At 44.0% G+C, this 19268-nt stretch overlaps 1 protein-coding gene across 1 annotated transcript in view; it reads right to left on the bottom strand.

Moving 5' to 3' along the window:
• The window catches only part of RYR3 (ryanodine receptor 3), a 236770-nt gene extending 217849 nt beyond the window's left edge, over positions 1-18921 (bottom strand). Inside the window, exon 1 of the mRNA XM_064147758.1 lies at positions 18674-18921. Coding sequence (XP_064003828.1) covers positions 18674-18724 — 51 coding nt within the window. The 5' untranslated portion in view covers positions 18725-18921. The remainder of the gene's footprint in view (positions 1-18673) is intronic.
• Between the last annotated feature and the right edge of the window lie 347 nt (positions 18922-19268).

A 19268-nucleotide genomic window follows, 5' to 3' on the forward strand; every position in this document is an offset into this window, starting at 1 on the left:
AGCGGTGGGGGAAGATAGCAGCGGGCACAGCAGAAGCAGCAAGGGGAAGGTACAAGCTGTGCTTCCAGACATAAAGCTCTTGATGCTCCAATGAATTTTATTACCTTATTCTTTGTTGCCATTATATGGCCTGTCCCTAGAATGTTCACCTCTCCACTCAGATCTTCCACTTTAAAGTTTCTCTGTTCTGATTTCTTTTGTCTGAGCTAGAAGTCTAGCTCAAACGGCCACGCGCATGGTGGCCGCACAGCGCCACGCTCAGTCGTCACGGGAGCTTTGGTACTGGGGTAGTGGACAGTCTTGTATTTGCTGCTGCTAGCTTCAATGGTTTTACTGCCACCTTCACCATGGACTGTTGTAATGGCAAGGTTGGTGAGTGGTACTGAGCTGCTGTGTGCTGCCAGACACATCTAACATCCAGAAGTACACTTCCAGATGGGACCATTACATGGACAGCTCTTTACAGGTTCACTTCAGCAAGAAGCCTGCCTGTGTAAACAGCTACACTTAGCTCATAAACTCATCTGAGCAGCAGTCAGATTAACACTTGGACTCTTTTCCAACCCAAATGATTCTGTGAGTCATCCTTTTTGTGCTATAAGGAGAATGGATACTCCTGGAATTACTTCTTACTGAAGTAAAATTAAATTTCCTATAAGCTAAAATGTGATACCCAGCAGAAATATAACCACCAAAGAAAAAACCAACAACAACAAAAAAAAACACCCTTAAAGCTATCAAAAGCAATATGAGGGTCTTCTTTAATGCCAACGTGCAGACCAGTAACTGCTTGAATGCCTGACACTGATGGAGAGTTGTTGTGAATCGTCGGTGGAGCGCTATGGGAAGATGACTCTTTGCTCACCACTATGGTTAGGTGGTCAAATCCACTTTATTTCCGTGATACAGTGACTTATATGCACTTCTAGCAAGAGGCGTGCTCCACCAAGATTGGTTACAGTCAGAGGGTCCAGAGTTACTTGTAAGGCATGCATAGGTTAGCTTATCACAACATTCTAAGGGTCAGCCTCCATCACCACCCACTCCAGCCCCCTTGGTTATCTAGTCTCTGCCCACTGCAGCTGTGTGTGGGGTGCTCAGCTGTTTACAGCTCGGTTTCCTGGGCTAGCAGGGCTCCAAGGACGTTCCCAGCATGGGTTGCTCATGTTTATCAATTCTTGTGTGCTGTGCTAACAAGAGTTTCTCCAACAGAGAGTGACTGCACTGACACCAGACTCACACTTAACTCAGCATGAACATGGGAAATGCTCTGCCATGTACCTACCATCACCTTGCCAGAAAATACCTCAGCATGGCCCAGGCTACCAAGCAGGCCAGGAGCTGCTCCCATTCAGCACTGCTAAGTCCATCCTGGGTGTTGTGGTAGGTCTGATAGGCCCAAAATAGGCTTGTACATGTCCTGCCTTGCCTAGGCATGTTTTTCTGCTCCACCAGAGAGGCAAGTGTGGGAAACGGACACAAAAGAACCTGGAGGCACTGAGTCTGGCCTGCCCAGGGTCCTGTGGTAAGGTACACACACTTGGCTTGTGCCTGCCTAGTGCAAGGCCTGTGCTTTTCCCAATTAGGGAAAAGCGAGCCTGTGGCTTAGCCTAATATGGTAAGGTTTGGCTAACTGCCATCCTGACTGGCTATTCTGTGTCCAAAGGGCAATTAATCTCAGCCCACATTGATAAAAGGAGATATGCAAGCGAACAACCTGCTTTTGCTTCCCTGCTCTTTGCTGTGATCTCTCTGCTGTGCCCAGCCATGCTGCTATTGCCTTATTGCTTGCCTGGTAAACTCCACTGCCGCCAGTCACCAGGAGCAGACCCTGGATGCCTGCATGCAACTGGCCTGTGTGGCCAGCGTGACATTGTGCTGAGACTGCATGACATCTGCCTCGACACTGGAAGTCCTGCCTAGAATCCCTGGACGCAAATACAGATCGCCCAGAAGAAGCCAGGAGACAAGGTCAGAGATTGCCTACATCCTTTCCCCAGAAGCCAGGAAGATCCAAGCCTCAACATCCAACAAGACAGAATCACCTGAAAGCATTTGGGCACTGTCTGGACTGTGGCTAGCCCCCATGAGGGTAATAATAATAATCTGTGAGTAAATGCTTAAATGCCTCTGTGTAATTCTCCATTGCCTTCTGCCACAGAGCAGAAAGAGCTCCTTGAGCCCATCTAGTGGGCAAGCACATATTGACTGCAAGCGGCATTTGACCGCAAGAGGGAATCTTCTCTTCCAGTTTAATTAAATGTTTATGAATTTTGCTGGTTATTACTGGATCTAGATACTATCCATAGAATGTTTCTGTGACCATGTAAGAACCAAAATATCATTAAAATTAGTGGTCAAGGGTGGCAAGAGTTCTGAATAGCAACATTAATAAGCAGTATTAATTTTGGAAGAAATACCATCTTGCATCAATTAATTTCCCCTCTGCAACTCTGGGGCATTAGTTTAGTTGCCTGCATGTAGGTTGTGTGCTTGCCCTTTGCCTCAAGGCCAGAGAGTCAGCTGTGGCTATTTCATCTGCTAACACAGCCAGGAGCCCGTGCAGCTCCAGCAAGGAGTTAACAGCAGAGCTCTTTTTAAGGTGGTCTCTGTGTTGAATTTATATTCTTTAAGATGTCAATATGGCCTCGCTGTGAAAGCTGAGCAAGTCCTGCACAAGGAGACAGAAAGTATGCTACTGTCCAGGAAGTGGCTGTCACCTATATTTAAGGGAGACTCACTCAGCATGAGTATAAATAAGAGATGACAAAACTGTGAGGAAAGCAAAGATCCAGTCATATGAAAGGTGAACAAACTCGGGTTACTTGTTCAGAGGAGTCAAGCAGAAAGACCAGAGAGCCTCGGAGACTTCAGAAGAACCCAGGAGGAACTCTGAGGAGTAGCAACAGGAGAATTTCCAGTGCCCTCTGCAAAGTGTCTTCATCCATGTAGTAGTTTAAGGCTGACTGAAATATTCTAATAAGTGAAATTACATCACTGGTCATAAAAGAATAATAAAGTCTGTATCACCCATTGGTTTGCTGAAAGGGATGCAAAGCCAACAGAAACAACTCTTTCCTCTTCACTCTGGGGCACTGCCTTTCTCTGCTTCTCCCTCTAGTCTTCTTCCCTACCCTTGGCTGCCCACATAACATGTAAGCCTTGCTGGTTGTTTTCTGTCTGTCTGGGTCCCTCCTGGACTTTCTCTGTCCTGGGGTGGGGAAGTTTGGATTTCTGTATTATTTCTATATTGTACATAATTGTAAATACATGTAGATATGTTGTCTATATATGCTTGTCAATTTAGCCTTGCTGTAAGTAGAGCTTCAGCTTGCTTCTAGTCTGGCTGAGCTGCTCTGATACCTTTCAACTGGGGTGGAGGGTAGTTCCCAGCCTACTTCAATCCATTGGTTGCATTTCTTTTGTACTCAGGAAGATGTGACCTTTCTTTTCCAGTGTAGGTTCCCCTTTGAAGCTTCCCTTTTCAAAGGAAATCTCTTCTTATTGGTAATTTTCCATCAAGGGCAAGCAAACTGCTTTTCAGACTCTCAATTCTGGCAAGTCATACGTGTGAAAATGACTAAAAAGCCTGCAAGTTCTTACAATTTCTTCAAGGTTTTCTGACCTCAAGCAATCACAGCCAGGAGGACAGTTACCCTCACTCTGGATTTCATGGTCTCAGGAACACCCAAAGAGGAAATACAGATGAACTCATGCTTCAGCCTCTGTTTCCAATCCACCTCATTAATATTCGCTGTTAATGCATATTCACAGTAGCTGACTGTTACGATTCTCTGTCTCCCTAATCAACTCTGCCCCCACACTTCCTTTTTTTTAATCACTACAGTAATTCTATCCTTCTTGTAATATAAAAACACCATAATCCATCTCTGTGGGATAGTTGCTACTTAGTCTTTTCCCTTTTCTTTCTTACCACATTAAATCACAGCCTGGCTCAGGTTGGAAGGGAGCTCAGAGCTCATCTGCTCCAACCTCCCCACCATGGGCAGGGACACCTCTCAGTTAGACTCAGCTGCTCAAGGCCTCATCCAATCTGGCCTTCGACACCCCCAGGCAGGAGGCAGCCACAACCTCCCTGGGCAGCCTGTTCCAGTGTCTCACCACCTTCCTACTGAAGAACTTCTTCCTCAACTCCAGTCTAACCTTCCTTTGCCTCAGCTTCAAACCATCCCCCCCTGTCCTACTTCTGCTGGAGACACCAGCATTGGAAGCAGGATTGGAGGTGAAGTCTCAGCAGACCAGAGTCAAGGGGCAGAATCCCCTCTCTTGCCCTACTGCTCACATTCCTCTGGATGCAGCCTGGCACACAGCTGCCTGCTGGGCTGCATAATGAAATATTTAACAATTCATTCCTCCTTTAGCTTCCATCCCTTCACCTAAGCCCGTTTCCATTTCTGATAAGTTTGTGGTACTAGATACAAATGGCTACATACAAAATATTCAAATTTGAGGGTTCTGTTTGCTTGTTTTGTTTGGGGAATCATCCACCACCTCCCACAGATGAAGCTCCCCTGTAGACACAACGCACTCCTGCTCTAAACCCCTTTTAGTCATGGTTCACCTGACGTGGTTGAAGATAAGGCTCTGAAGTTTGGCCATCGTCAGATCACTGGAGTGAAAAGTCTGCAGCTCAGTGTAGCATAAGGCATGGTTGTTCTGCTTGACCATCACACTAACTGGCAAATAAATTAAGTGCAGGCCTGCAGCCAGTGCTGCAAGCACAGCCAGCAGCCACAGGAGCCACCCAAACTATGCATGTACTGGACAGAAAGTGAGCAGAGCAAAGCACAGTCTAGCTGCACAGAGAGCACTGTAACAGGAGAAGAAACCCAGGGCAGCAGCAGGTGCTGCCATGCTCCAGCTCACCATGTAAGGACAGCAGCACAGTGCCCAACATTGTCAAAGGCAACCTTTCTGCAAACACTGGAATTCTTCACCTTCTGCATCCCTCCCAGTACGCTTATAGGGTGAATGTGCAGTGACCCTACAAGTTCTGCATGGGACAGCAATGTGCTCTGGTGGCCAAGAAGGCAAATGGCATCCTGAGGGGCATTAGGAAGAATCTGCCCAGCGGATCAAGGGAGGTTGTCCTTCCACTCTACTTTGCCCTAGTGAGGCTATACCTGGAATACTGCATCCAGTTCTGGGCTCTCCAGTTCAAGAGGGACAGGGATCTACTAGAGAGAGTCCAAGGGAGGGCTACAAAGAAGTTAAAGGATCTAGAGCACTGCCTGATAAGGAAAGGCTGAGAGCCTTGGGGCTGAGAGCCTGGAAAGAAGGTTGAGAGATCTGATCAATGTCTATAAGTATCTGAGGGCTGGGGGTCAGGAAGGGAAAGATAGGGACAGCTTCTGCTCACTTGTGCCCTGGGATAGGACAAGGGGCAATGGATGGAAACTGCAGCACAGGAAGTTCCACCTCAGCATGAATAACTGCTTTATTGTCAGGGTCCCAAAGCACTGGCACAGGCTGCCCAGAGAGGTTGTGCAGTCTCCTCTGGAGCCTTTCCAGCCCTGTCTGGATGTGTTCCCGTGCAACCTGTGCTGGATTCTATGGTTCTGCTCTGGCAGAGGGGTTAGACTGGAACATCTCCAGAAGTCCCTTCCAGCCCCTAACATCCTGTGATCCTGTGACCCTACCATCAAACCACTAATCTTGCATGTGGTTGGTATGAAAAAGTACAGAACCCACCACCACTTCATGGAACAGAAGAAAGACCAAGCGTGCCATCAACCCTGTCTAGGGAAATCACTGCTTGACCAAAGGCAGAGACAAAGTACCATCGAGACACCACCTCAGCCACTAAAGAAAGCAGCTTCTAGACAGTGCCATGATATTCTAGGCACTCAGCTCTGCTACAAACTCCTGGCTTTTGCCATGTCTATACAACATGGCTACTCTTCAGTAGATAAGAGGTGTAGCTTTGCCTCTGCTCTCTGCAGCTGCACTGGAGAGGCACCATATCTAGATGACTTCTGCTGTAAGAATTACAAGCTCCATTTTTCAGTGAGGACAGCTGCTGCAAGAAACGATAGGAAGAGTAAGCAGAGTACATAGCAGTTAGCACTTGAATTGGGTGTTTCAAGACAGCTGAATTACAGAAGTAGCTGCCAGGGCACTTCCCCCCAGCAGTGGCTGCTGGAGATTCCAGGGATGTACAAAAAAAGAAGAGGTTCGATATCACTAACTAATAGTGACTCGAAGTACCCCGAGGTCAGGATAATCTTCCATCAGCTCCCCCATTATCAGTGACTCCTGTTAGCACTGTCTGGTGTTTTAAATAAACAACAACAAAAGAGAAGTACAGATATGAAGGACAAAAGTAGTAAATGGATAAAGTTAGATTGCACCAACAGGAGTTTCATTTCCTAACCAGCGCTAGAAACATACCACAGAGTAACTGTACAGAATATCATCAATCTGGGACACCTTTTTCCTCTCTCTTTTCTTTTATTCTCTCTTAAAGCTTTTCATCCCCCATTTTTAAAGCTGTGGTGAATGCATTTCAGCCTTTAGAGTGCTGTGATTTATGATTCTAAATGGTTTTCATATTGGCAAGGATAAGAAAGGTCACAGTGCCACTCTAATTGGCAAGTGAAGCCTCATATGCAGGCCCTTATTTAGCCAGTGATGTTATTTAAGCCTAAGGTCAACCTTGAGAAAAGCTGACTTGGGAAGAGCCTGGCTAATAAAAACAGCTAAGCCTTTCTAACAAAACCAAACTTCTGTCATGAAATAAAACTTACATGCTCAGAAAGAATCTAGAATCTTCCATGAAGCTCACTGAACTGCAAATTATCCTCAGAGAGAATAGATTCTGGTCCAGCTTCTCTCCACAGCTGGTGGCCTTTTCAATAAGAAAGACCCACTTGACACAACTTTGGAGCTTGTTACTTGTGCCATGACAGGAAATAGGAATTATCCTCTGGTTATCAGTAAAAGGTCAGCAGCAGCAGCTTCTGTAACTCCTCTGTAGCAAGGCCAGCCAGGCCATTAGCAATGACTCATCAAACCGTGGCACTTCAAAGCAAAAAGGAACAAGAAAAACACTTTCTCTTCTGATAAACGCCTCTTCCTTAATAAGGTAAATCACTTAACGTTCTCAGAAGTGGGAATCTTAAATGTAAGTGATAATCTGCTGTTTAACTCCTTGAAGGAACTCACTGTTATGTAACAACTTGATGTTTAGAATGTCTTCTATGCTGGAAGAGCAAACCGGCTGTTCAGACAAGCTTCAGCATACCAACAACTTTCAAACCCCATCCTCTGTGTCTGGCTGCTTCAGAAGCTGCTCTGTGCAGTTACTAACTTTCACAGCTGCATGAGCACAGTGCAGGGAGGAGATGGGGCTACAAAATGTGTAACTGCAACAACTCTGAACCTCAGGCTGATCTGCATGAGCAAAGAAAGGAGCTCTCTACCAAGCTGAGAAGTTAAGTTCTTACTATTTCACCCACAAAAGGGAAGTGACAATGGGAGAATGTCCACATCACCAGCAAAGAGTACAACCCCACCTCCTATACTCTTCTCCAGTAACACAACTCTATTTACTTCTATGAAACCAACATCGGCCAATGAGTTTGTCTGTTCAGTGCCACATTAAATCATTTCAAAATCATAAGAGTGGAAAAAAAATCCTATAATAGCTGTCAAGTTTTTCTTCTCTTCTAAAACACAGATTTATACTAACAGGCTTCTACTATGGAAGCTTTTCCCATGTGCTTTTATAGTTTATTTTATGAACACGATCAATTTTTTTTCCATCTTTACACAAAGATGGAAGATAGTAGGTAGGTACTGGCAGATAGTAGGCTGAACATGAGCCAGAGTGTGCCAGGAGAGCCAGTGGCATCCTAGCCCGGATCAGGAACAGTGTGGCCAGTAGGACAAGGGAGGTTATTCTTCCCCTGTACTAAGCACTGGTCAGGCCACACCTTGAGTACTGTGTCCAGTTCTGGGCCCCTCAATTCAAGAGAGATGTTGAGGTGCTGGAACGTGTCCAGAGAAGGGCAACAAAGCTGGTGAGGGGCCTGGAACACAGCACTGTGAGGGGAGGCTAAGTGTGCTGGGGGTGTTTAGCCTAGAGAAGAGGAGGCTCAGGGGGGACCTCATTGCTGTCTACAACTACATGAAGGGAGGCTGCAGCCAGGTGGGGGTTGATCTCTTCTCCCAGGCAACCAGCAACACAACAAGAGGACATCCTGAGTAAAATAACAAGACACAGAATGAATAAATTGTGGATAAAGCCAAATACAACTAATTGTAATCCCCAGGGACTGATGAAACAGATTTATACTGATTGATAGAATGTCCTTAATGGGTTGTAAGATTAGAAGGGTCACTAAAGCTGCTAGATTTCAGTTGAATAAGGCTTAATTGCCCCTTCTACTGTTGTAACCATCAATTCTCACTGCTTCCAGTGAGAATACTTACTCATTAGAATCAAGGCGTTAAGTGTTAGTACTGAGGGACTACTCAGCAGAACAGAGCTAGGCTAAAAGTCAGGAACAGACACCAAAGAAAGCAGAGAAAACTCTTGAGACATTTGTGAAAGCTTTGAGATCACATTTCATCAGAAGTGCTGCAGCTCACCATCAGCCACTCCCTGTGGCTTCACTCACACCAGCCAATCTGAAACAGCCTGGAGAAGAGTCCAGGGAGACCTTAGAGCTGCCTGCCAGTACCTGAAGGGATCTTGCAGGAAGGCTGCAGAGGGACTTTTCATCAGGGTGTCTAGAGGCAGGACAAGGGGCAGTGGTTTGAAGCTGAGGCAGAGCAGGGATAGACTGGAGCTGAGGAAGAAGCTCTTAAATAGGAGGGTGGTGAGACTCTGGAACAGGCTGCCCAGGGAGGCTGTGGCTGCCTCCTGCCTGGGGGTGTTGAAGGCCAGGCTGGATGAGGCCTTGAGCCACTGAGTCTAGTTGTGAGGTGTCCCTATCCATGGTGGGGAGGTTGGAGTAGATAAGCTCTGAGGTCCTTTCCAGCCTTAGCCGTACTATGAGTCTAAGAACTATTTCCAAGCATGGCAATAAAGAATCTAAAATAAATGAAGATAATGAAGTCTGAGTTCCACATCATTTCCCAGCTGTGGCTGCACAGGCAGTACAAAGTCCATCCATTTGGGTCAGATGTGGGTATGCATCTGAGGAGAAGGTTATGCTGGGGCATATATAATACTGACAGGGTTGGAGACTGTTTTTTAATCAAACTGTTAATTGACTGTGCACTGACTATGGACATTTCTATGCATTCTCAAACAGCTTCTGAATTCTATAGACTACTGACATTAAATACATCTAATATGTAGCAGGTGTCTGGGTCCTCTGGGTGTTTTCCATAGATAGATAGAAAATGAGGCAGTGAACTTCAGAGAGAGCCTTGGGAGATGGAAGTCATTTAGCCTTAAGCATTTTAGTGACTCATCTGAGGCATTTTACTATATATTCTAAGCTCGATGATCCTTGTACTTGCTTTTGTATGTGACACTGCTGATGCAATTTGAAAGCATGCTCAGTCTTTGGTGTTTTTAATTAGTTTTGCATCTGCTGCTAAACAGCTGCTTAAAGGCTCTGAGTTGAAGTTCTGTTGTTTGTACAAGTAATTTGTAAAGGCTTTTAGTTTAGTGGCAGGTCTTTTGCATCGCACCCTCGTCGGAAAGAATTCAGGCCATGGCAATTGGGTCAAGGGAACTCAGTGCTCTGGTACAAGGTATTAGGAGAACCTGACTGAGTGTTGAAGTAGCTGAAATGCTAAAAGATTGACAGAGATGCTTGCTGCAGTCTAAATGCAGCTCAGACATGTGCTGACTGCTTGTCTGCCCGAGGAACTAGCACTTGCTGACTTGGACAAAAGCCCAGCAGAAGCAACAAGCCTGATGTTACTACTGAATCTTTCACCTTCTGTTGCTGTTGTCTCTGCCATTGCTCCTACTGACTGAAGCTGCCACTCGTCAGTGCAGACATGATGTGCCAGGAGAGAAGGAACTGGGAAAAAGAGGTGACCTCATCAACTAACTGACCATCAGATCCTATTTACAGCTGAACCACATCTGTTAAGACTGAGAATTGACTCACAGTAAAGTGTGCAGTGGCTGACAAAAACAGGTATGCGTTGTGCTGCAAAAGAGACACTACCAAAAGCTGACCTGGGGGGGGGGGGAATCAATCAATCAGTCAATCAAAACATCCATTTTCCTGTAGCTTTTTACACTGCTTATGCATATCCTAATGCTTAACTACTGAGGGTGGCACATATTTACCAGTTGTGCTTCAGTACTGTGATTTCCAGAAATGAAGTTTCTGAAAGTCAGGCAGTGTCAGTATTCAAGAGGAAAATGCCTGGTGCTATTAGGACAACACTTCCTCTTTTAAAGTAGTATCTGGTACACAGCTGTAAATCTTCCAGCACCAAAACCACTCCACCCACCTAAGTCACAGACGTAAAGAATGTTCTGGTGACATTTTAATGACACTAAAGACAGAATCACAGAATGGTTTGATTTGGAAGGGACTCCCAAAACTAATCCAGTCCAAACCCCTTGCAGTCAGCAGGGACATCCTCCACTAGATCAGGTTGCCCAGAGCCCTGTTGAGCCTCGCTTTGAATATCTCCAGAGATGGGGCCCCAACCACCTCCCTGGGCAACCTGTTGCAGTGTTCCAGCACCCTCACGGTGCAGAACTTGTTCCTCACATCCAATCTCAATCTGTTCTGCTCTCACATCAAACCATTGCCCTCATCCTGTCCCTGCAGGCCTTAGCAAACAGTCCCTCTGCAGCCTTCTCATAGCCCCCTTTGGGTACTGGCAGGCTGCTATTACGTCTGCCTGGAGCTTTCTGTTCTGCAGGCTGAACGCCTCCAGCTCCCTCAGTTTGTCCTTGCAGCCCCCTGATCATTTTAGTGGCTCTCCTCTGGACCCACTCCGTCAGCTCCATGTCCTTCCTATATTGAGAATATTAAATTTCTTCAGTGTAGAAGTAACCCAAAACATTAATTGAGGCATACAATTCATATCTCATGTTTCCTTTCTGAATCTTTTAAAGAGTCTTTTGTTTGGGTTTTTTAATTGAGATGATAATTTTACTGTCTCTAGAGCTCCATGGTTATAAAAGCTGCACTGTTATTATCTGCTGTTTGGGAAAATGCTTGTTTCATGGACAAAGTCAAGAAGCCTGTGACTTCAAATTAGTGCCCTGTAATTGCATTCAGTGTATTAGAAACAGTTGCACGCTACATTTATTTTTCTTCTCCTCCCGTCCCTTAACTCTGCTTTAATTTTTTGGAATCTGTATCTAATGCACCTGGCAGCATTCAGCTCTGTGGTCACATCACTGCCGTGGGAACTGAGGAAGAAGGAATAGTCACAGCTGGATTTTAACATGAATCATACCCAGTTAGCATGGCAGAGAATTAGAGAAAAGACACAGAGATCAGGCAACTCACTTGCTGCATGCTATTGAAACATGGAAATTCCACTAGCAAACTCCCTGTTTGAAGGAAGATATTAATCCACCTGTAGGTTACAAAAAAAAATAGATCTTGAGCAGAAAATAAATCCTCACAACAGCCACCAATGGGGCTAGGGGGAAATAGAGACATATACACCTGCAGCATGGAGTTAGGATTACTGCATGCTCAGAAATCTATCCAGAAGGCTTTGAACTCACTAAGAGTCTAAGGGGGAGATTGAAAAGTATTGCCTGATTGTAGCAGATTTGCCATTATATCAGTAGATCTGCACTGCCACTAATACTCTCCCCCTGAGATGGATTATGCAAAATTAATAATCTGTATTAATTTTGATATCCAGGTGAAGATTGTTAATAACAATGGAAACTGATAGTGAAGATTAAATAGCACCAGAAAACTTATTCACAAGGCTCAAAACACACAGTTTGGTAATTTACACACACAGAGAACAGGAAAAACTAGAACACTTATTTCTTAAAGTGGCAAATGCAAACATTATACTGGAAGAGAAGATTCTTGTGGTTAATTATACCACTTATCCACTAGCCCATCTCTGACTGTGTCTGCGACACGGAATGCCACACAGCCCATCTCTGACTGTTCCCGCCACATGCAGCACCGCACAGCCCGTCTCTGACTGTTCCTGTGACACTGCAAAGCCTGTCTCTGACTGATACTGCAGCATGCAATGCTGTACAACCCCTCTCTGAATATTACTGCTCTACCTCCTCAGAGTAAAATCTGTGTTTGCACTCTGTTCTCTAGATTCATGCTGAACAAAATGTAAGGAAGGTATCAGAGAAACAGACCCAGCAAGGTATGATCTCAAACAACAGCCTGTAGACAACACCTTTAGAAGTGTGTCCCTAACAAAACCACCTTCAATTTCAGAAAGAGAAATTACCCTTCATCTCTAACTAATCATGATGCAAGTCTTTGTCGTCTCTCTATTATATCCGTCAAAGCTCATTTTGTCATTTCTCCTGTTTCCTCCTTTACCTCATGCACTCTTTGAATAACCTATCACCTAGGAAATGCCTTTTTCAGCATATTAAACAGAGCAGTAGGTTTTATCCTCGTGCTCCAGCAAATCTACTTTATAATTATTGCTGTAACTATACTGTAAAAATCACCACTTAACAACATGTTGGATATCATTCCACAGCCTTCTCACATTCTCTTTTTGCCTGCCTCTTAATTGCAAGGTTTGGCAGCATGAACATTCCACTAATTCTGTATCTGCAGCACAAGTTGGGAACAGAACTCAAGACCCTACCTCAAAGATGAGAAAGACCTAAAGCATATCACAAGGAATGATGTGAAGTTCTATGAAATGATAATGCAGCCTTGGCTATCACTTACCTTTCTTCTTCTCAATGGCAGCTGTAAAATTCCAACCACTAAATACACATTTCATTATATCAAACATACCAAATCAGGTCAGCATTTCCCTTTGCACGTGAACACATTGCAGTTTCCCCACAGAACTCTTCCTTGTCAGGAGCCCAAAATACCTGCAAAAATCAGATGATTTTGCTCCAAAAGATCAACTGTTACAAATTAATTGAATAACTCTGATACACTTATTCCGGTGTGGCCGGAGGTAAAAATCAGATGCATTACAGAGTCCGGAGCCATGAGTGTTGTGTTTATAGCAGGGTAGAGCATTTGTTTTAAAGTCTGTCTTGAAAACAGTTTAGAATTAGCCTCAGAAGATCTTGTTTCTGTTTCATCAGAAATAAACACTGACAGCATGCTACTGGATATTGCAAATCTATCTTATATTACTCAGACCTTCAGCAGGGAAGGAGACCTAGGCAAAGAATAAGCACAAACTGAATCCTTTGCCTTTAATGACAAATTGGGCAAGCCAATTGGGCAAGCAATTCCCAAAACTGAGAACACTGGTAGAAATAAAAGCTGTACAAATGAAAATATATTTACAGAGGAGGACACCACAGGGTCTAAGAAACTTAACTCAGGAAAAATGCATATAACTAAGTATGATTTCCATGGTAGAAACTGAGTGGTAATAAAGGAAAGAGATCAGCTACAAGTAGCTCGAAAGAAAGCCAAAGAAGCAAAAAGAAATTACTGTGAAAGGCTTTTTTTAAATGGAAGAGAAGAGGCCTGGCAGGATTCTGGTTCAGTTTGTTTGCTGGACAAGTTTTGTTCCTCTTCTCAGAAGACTTAGAAGCATGGACTGCTATACAATTGTTAAAGAGGGCGGCAGTAGGATCAGAAGGTGGAGATTCAGTGCACAGAGATAAACAGACACAAGCATTTCATTTCAAAATCCCTCAAACTCCTAATGCACAGCAGCTCTCAGACAATCTATAACAGAAAGCACAACATTCCTCGTTCTTTCTTCTTCCCCTTTGCCTAAAAAGAATTGACTGACTAGTGGACAACTGCTTGATCATGAATGGCAGCACAATCCAGTGACACGAGACAAAATGTCCTAATTAACTTGAAAATAATCCCATGGAACACATTCAGCTGTTCAAGAAGCAGAACCTGTGCCAACTCCCTTAAAAGGGGCTTCAGGAAAATTCCACTGATTTAATCTTAAGCCTGTGCAACTTGTACTGTATATAAATTTCTATATCACCTTTATGTAATCTTATACACAACTCAAATGAGTTTCCATATTTTCCCAGGTATTAACTGACCACTGCTAAAAAATTCTCCCTGGAAATATCTTCCATTGCTGCCTGATGTTTGTCTAGTATATCTGTTTGGAAGCATTTATTTGGTGATTATATAGCATATATATATATATATATATATATATATACGTATTTATCTGGCACTATATAGCAGATTTTGGTACTGTACTGAAAGGAGTCACAGAGCTCATGCTACAGAATATCAGCAAGCAGTTAAGAGCATAACTATTAAGTGAGACTATTAAGGACTAATTATTTGATTGTTTCTACTTCAGATATCCTTTGTTATGTCACTGAGGACACAGATTTGATAAAACAACATGTACTGGAAGTATCTAAAGAACTCATTTTCTGCCACACTAATCCTGGGTGTATTGAAGTGCTTTAGTACAGCTCCTGAAACAGTAGAAGAGGAATGAGAGGATCACTGCTTGTATTTGGCAATAGTGAAGAATACTGAAAAAGAAAACGTAGCTCATGTGATAACTGACAATTCCTATTGCAAAACTCAGATAACTTCCCACCTCACCTGGAGCACCTGAACAGCTGAAGAGCTCATTTTCAAACAGTATAAACAGGAAAGTGCACCCACACAGAAATGTGCATGAGCCACCCAACTGTCTTGGTTCTGAGCAGCAGTTTAACACACAAATGATCTATAAACCACACTGCAAGCTCATTGTGTAAATCCGTGCACATGGGCTAGATCTTGAGGGAAAAAAATCGAAGCCAAGTATTCTATTCTAGGTCTTAGTAACACCAGCACAAAGTATAACAGAGAGCAATACCCAGAATGTGACAGAAAATTAGGTCACTGAGAGAAGCTGTTACAGGAGTGAAAATCAGAGAATCAATTGTTGAGGCTCTGTCACTCAGAGAAATGAAGAATTTGTAACCATTTGGGGGAAGAGTCAGGCATACACCAAGGCACAGCCACACTAGTGCCATACACAGTCACATACATACCCTGCCCAGGCCGTGCCAAACCAGACAAAACTTTGCTGGCTGATGTGCAATGAGCCATGCTGGAAAACGAAATACTAAAGGTTATTTCTGTTACAATAAGTGAAAACGTTTTGCATGAGTACTATGAATTTCAGGGAAAATAGTAAAGCAATACACCTATTAACTGATGTTGCTACCATGATTTGGACTCCACCATGGCAAATAGTTTTAACATGCTTCAGCACAAGCACATTTAAACTCCCCCTGTGCTTTGAGTGGGGCTGTGACTTTTCTTCCCTTTCCAGTCATGCTCTCTGTTAGCAACTGTAGTCATGGGTGTTTTGATGGAGGAAGAAAAAAACCCTATCTGCTTCAAGGCATCAGCCTATGTTTGATTAATTTGGCAGCAGTAGCAATGACGGAGAACTTGGGAATAATTACCCAAGGGAAAAGCGGTTTTCTGTTTGCCACAGAAGTCAAGTCCCAGTAGCTACGAAAGACTGGAATAAGAACACTTAACGCTCACTCACTCACATTGCCAAGGGCAACAGGGTTCCTTTTCTGTCCCCTCCACATGTTAGTCAGAACAGCATGGGTCACCCTGTGTTCTCACCTAATGCTGCAGAAACATCGCTTCCACTAATTTCTCATGGATCCATACCTTACAAAGGGGTAACAAAGAAATGATAGGGGCAAGCCACCCAAGGAACAAATGCGACAAGGGCAGGAAAGCAAGAGATAGCAGTTTTGCATGCTACACTCCTAACGAGTGCTGTGTTCCTCACTTGCATGAATGACACAGAGGCAGGCACTCATACGCTGAATACCCACACAAATCCCACGTGGAAGCTTCCAGGTAGAAAACTGGAGAAACAATTCTAAACTTGATTACAGAAACAGAAAGATCAAAGACTTCATAGCAAAGACACAGCAGTAGGGGAACAGTGCAATTTAAAAAAAAAAAAATATTTAAAAGAGTGTATTTATTTATATTAGTATTGAACCTAGAAAAAAACAACACAGGAAACTCCACTGTATTAGTGACATCATCCTTTGCATAGCATCATTATAAAGGCTTTGCACAACAGTCGAGTCTTACTTGAAACAAATACTGAAGACATTCTACTACTGCAGAAGTGAGGACAATGAGAGTGTTCTTGTCCTGTCCTCTCCTCTCAGCTGTCTTTAAGCCCTTCATCATTCCCACTGCTGCCAGTTTAAACATGAAGAATGTGTTGGAACAGAAAGTGACAGCGAAAACTTTTCATTGAAGTTTGTAAATATGGCCACACATTTGCTGCTCTCTAGAAGCAGAGGTACCACTTACACATTACTGAGCTTCCAGCCCTCCTGTAAGAGCAGAGAGCCTAAAAACACCGCGCAAAACTGGACAATGGTTTAGATCCAGAAGTAAAAAAACACATCCTACCCCACGCAAAAACAGGGGACACAGAGGGAAAGCTTTCCTTTAAGAGAGCAAAAATTAATTTTACTAGACTTTTAAGAACTATAAGTCTTGCTGTCCCAGAAAATATTGTAGGATATTTGTAGCTCAAAAGAGATCTAATTTTGTGCCACACTTCACTGAGAAAGAGTTCTCTTTGAAAGCCTAAGACATCCTAACACACTTCTGTCTACAGACTCAAAAAGAAGAATATGGAGATGAACACTCGCAAAAGAGAATTCACCTACAGAAGCCGGAGAAACATTCATGAACGTTCAAATTCCCAGGAAACATTCTGACTCAGAGAGGATCCTGACTAATCAACAATGTCCCTGGAAGAGCTCTAAAGGACCACTGTACTTCATTTTTCTATGGACAGTGTTTAGGCAGCAACAAAAGCTGGAAGTGTAAGTACTAAAGGCTTACATTGCTGTAGCACTCAACACCTAAGAAATGGTTCCTTCCTCGGTATATAAACAACTGCTCCCTTCTCCACCAAGGTGAAGGAAATTATAATGGAGAAGAGACAGAAGTAGCTGCTATGATTCTTCACTGCAAGGAGAAGCTTCCAAGACAGAAATCTACTCCATGTTTTTCCCTGTGAAGGATTTCCTAAGACTTGGTAAAAGGACCACTTATGCATAGCCTCATTGTTGCTGTTTCCTTTTTCAGCCTTCATCCTTGTTTTTCACTTTATTTCACCCATTAGAAGGAAGTGTAATAGAGTTCTACTGCATGAGAATGGGTCAGAGCAGCAGAAATTGCCATCTCATGTAGCACACACAGCCTGCCTATGAATAGGTAAAGCTACTCCACCACGGAGGAAGACTGCTCTGTGTAGGCAACATCTTAGACATTAAAAGGATGAAGGACACTCATTTAAAGCTCTGGCCTCAGACTAAAGCACCTCCTCCTGTAAGCTGAGTAATCTACTAAACTGAGTAACACAGACACCTCTAAAAAGTATAGTGGAAGGAGGTGCTGTTGAAGAAGATCCTTCATTGTGATTATCCATTCCCCTTCCCTCATGACATTCTCCCAGGCTTAGAAGTGCTACTGGCACTTCATCACATCTAAACAATTTACATAAGCAGCAGCAGCCATCACCAGTCTCCAACCTTTAATTGCCAGAAAGAAATATTCCCAGCCTCCCAGAAACCAGAAATCACTTCCTGCTTTGGGCACTTAAACTGTTTTATTTTGAAGACTTACCCTTTGAAAGTTCTATCGGCCCTAGAAGAGGCTGTTTCTGCAACATTATTGGTGATAAATGTGATGTGAAGAGAGTATGGAAAGAGTAGGGAACACACACATCAGTAGCAGGTTTTTCACACTAGTTACACAACAACACACTCCTAGTCATGCAGGGTAAAAATGATGAGAGGCAGAAAATGACAGAGGAAAAGGAGCTTATCCTCACCCCAGAAACTAATTGATGAAAACTAACTCGCTTAAAGTCCAAATTGCTTGTCATATCAGATCCGTGTAAAGCTTTGGCAAAGAATGGTGTGAGGGCTCTCTATCTAGAACCAGAGCGAATGCAGGCTATTTGACTAATTAGCACCCCTCCCCGAAGAAATTCTCCTCTCCTTTGGAAAGCAGCTTCTCTGAAGCAGAGGAAAGGCTCCAAACATTTCCCCAGCCACGACTTGCAACATCTGTTGGTATTCCCTACACACGAGTGTGCTTCTGTCTGCATGTTTATCAGAAGAAGTCATCAAGGGCTTGCTTGGTTTATTCATCGTTTTAAGGCTGTCCTCTTCGCAAAGCTTCTGTTAATGTCAGTGAAATCCAAGCCAGGCAGAAGTTTCAGAGGTCAGATATTTGGCGTGCTACATTTAGAAACCCAAGCACAAAGTTGCCGAGGAGGCTCCGAACGCAGGGGATTACAGCGGAAATAGGGCTCCTGACACCAAACTGCCAGATTCGAGCGAGAACACACCGAGCCTGCCTGCTGCTATTAGAGCTCATAGCCCTGCTTTATTTTCTTCCATTGACACCATCAATTCTCCCATATGGCAAAGCCCAGCACGCAATTAACACTTCATTTTTCACACGGCAGCAAAGGAATAGACAGGAGACATGAAACCCCGTCCTGCGTGACCTATAAAAAAGCAGATACTTACAGTTCGCAGGAACTGTATTTCATCTTCCCCTCCTTCACCCCCTTCAGCCATGGCTCTTGAGGAGGCAGCTCTGCCGAGACTCTCCGATCGTCTCCACCGGCAGCTCACTGCGCTCCTACGGCTGCTCCTCTCCTATCAGTATTAGCATATAGCTAATCCACAGCCATATAGGGAGCTCAGCTAACTCCACTGCACTGCAGACTGTCAGTCAACCCCCTCACTGCCAGAGCCAACTGCGCTGCTTCGCCAGCTCAGAGCAAGCAATGCTTTGCCTTTTCTCTCTACCCTAGAGGCAAGCCCCCCTGCTGTGAAGGCATTGCAGGAAGCGTTCGAGGTGTTGGGGTTTTTTTTTCGCCCCCGACAGACGCTTTTTGGTCAAAATGGCAATTAATAGCTAAGTGTTAGTGGAGGCACGGCTTTTATTTCCATTTTCACAGAGAAGGCTACCCAGTTTTGCACTGAAATACATTAATTCCAGCGCCTCTGAACCTACTGATTCGTGCAGCCAAAGGATGTAAATCACAGGACAAGCCGATTTTGACAGCAGATATTTTCAGCTTGCTTACAATAACTTCCCTTTCTTGCTTATCTGCAT

This window comes from Pogoniulus pusillus, chromosome 1 (genome assembly GCF_015220805.1).
Source record: "Pogoniulus pusillus isolate bPogPus1 chromosome 1, bPogPus1.pri, whole genome shotgun sequence".
Lineage (NCBI taxonomy): Eukaryota > Metazoa > Chordata > Aves > Piciformes > Lybiidae > Pogoniulus > Pogoniulus pusillus.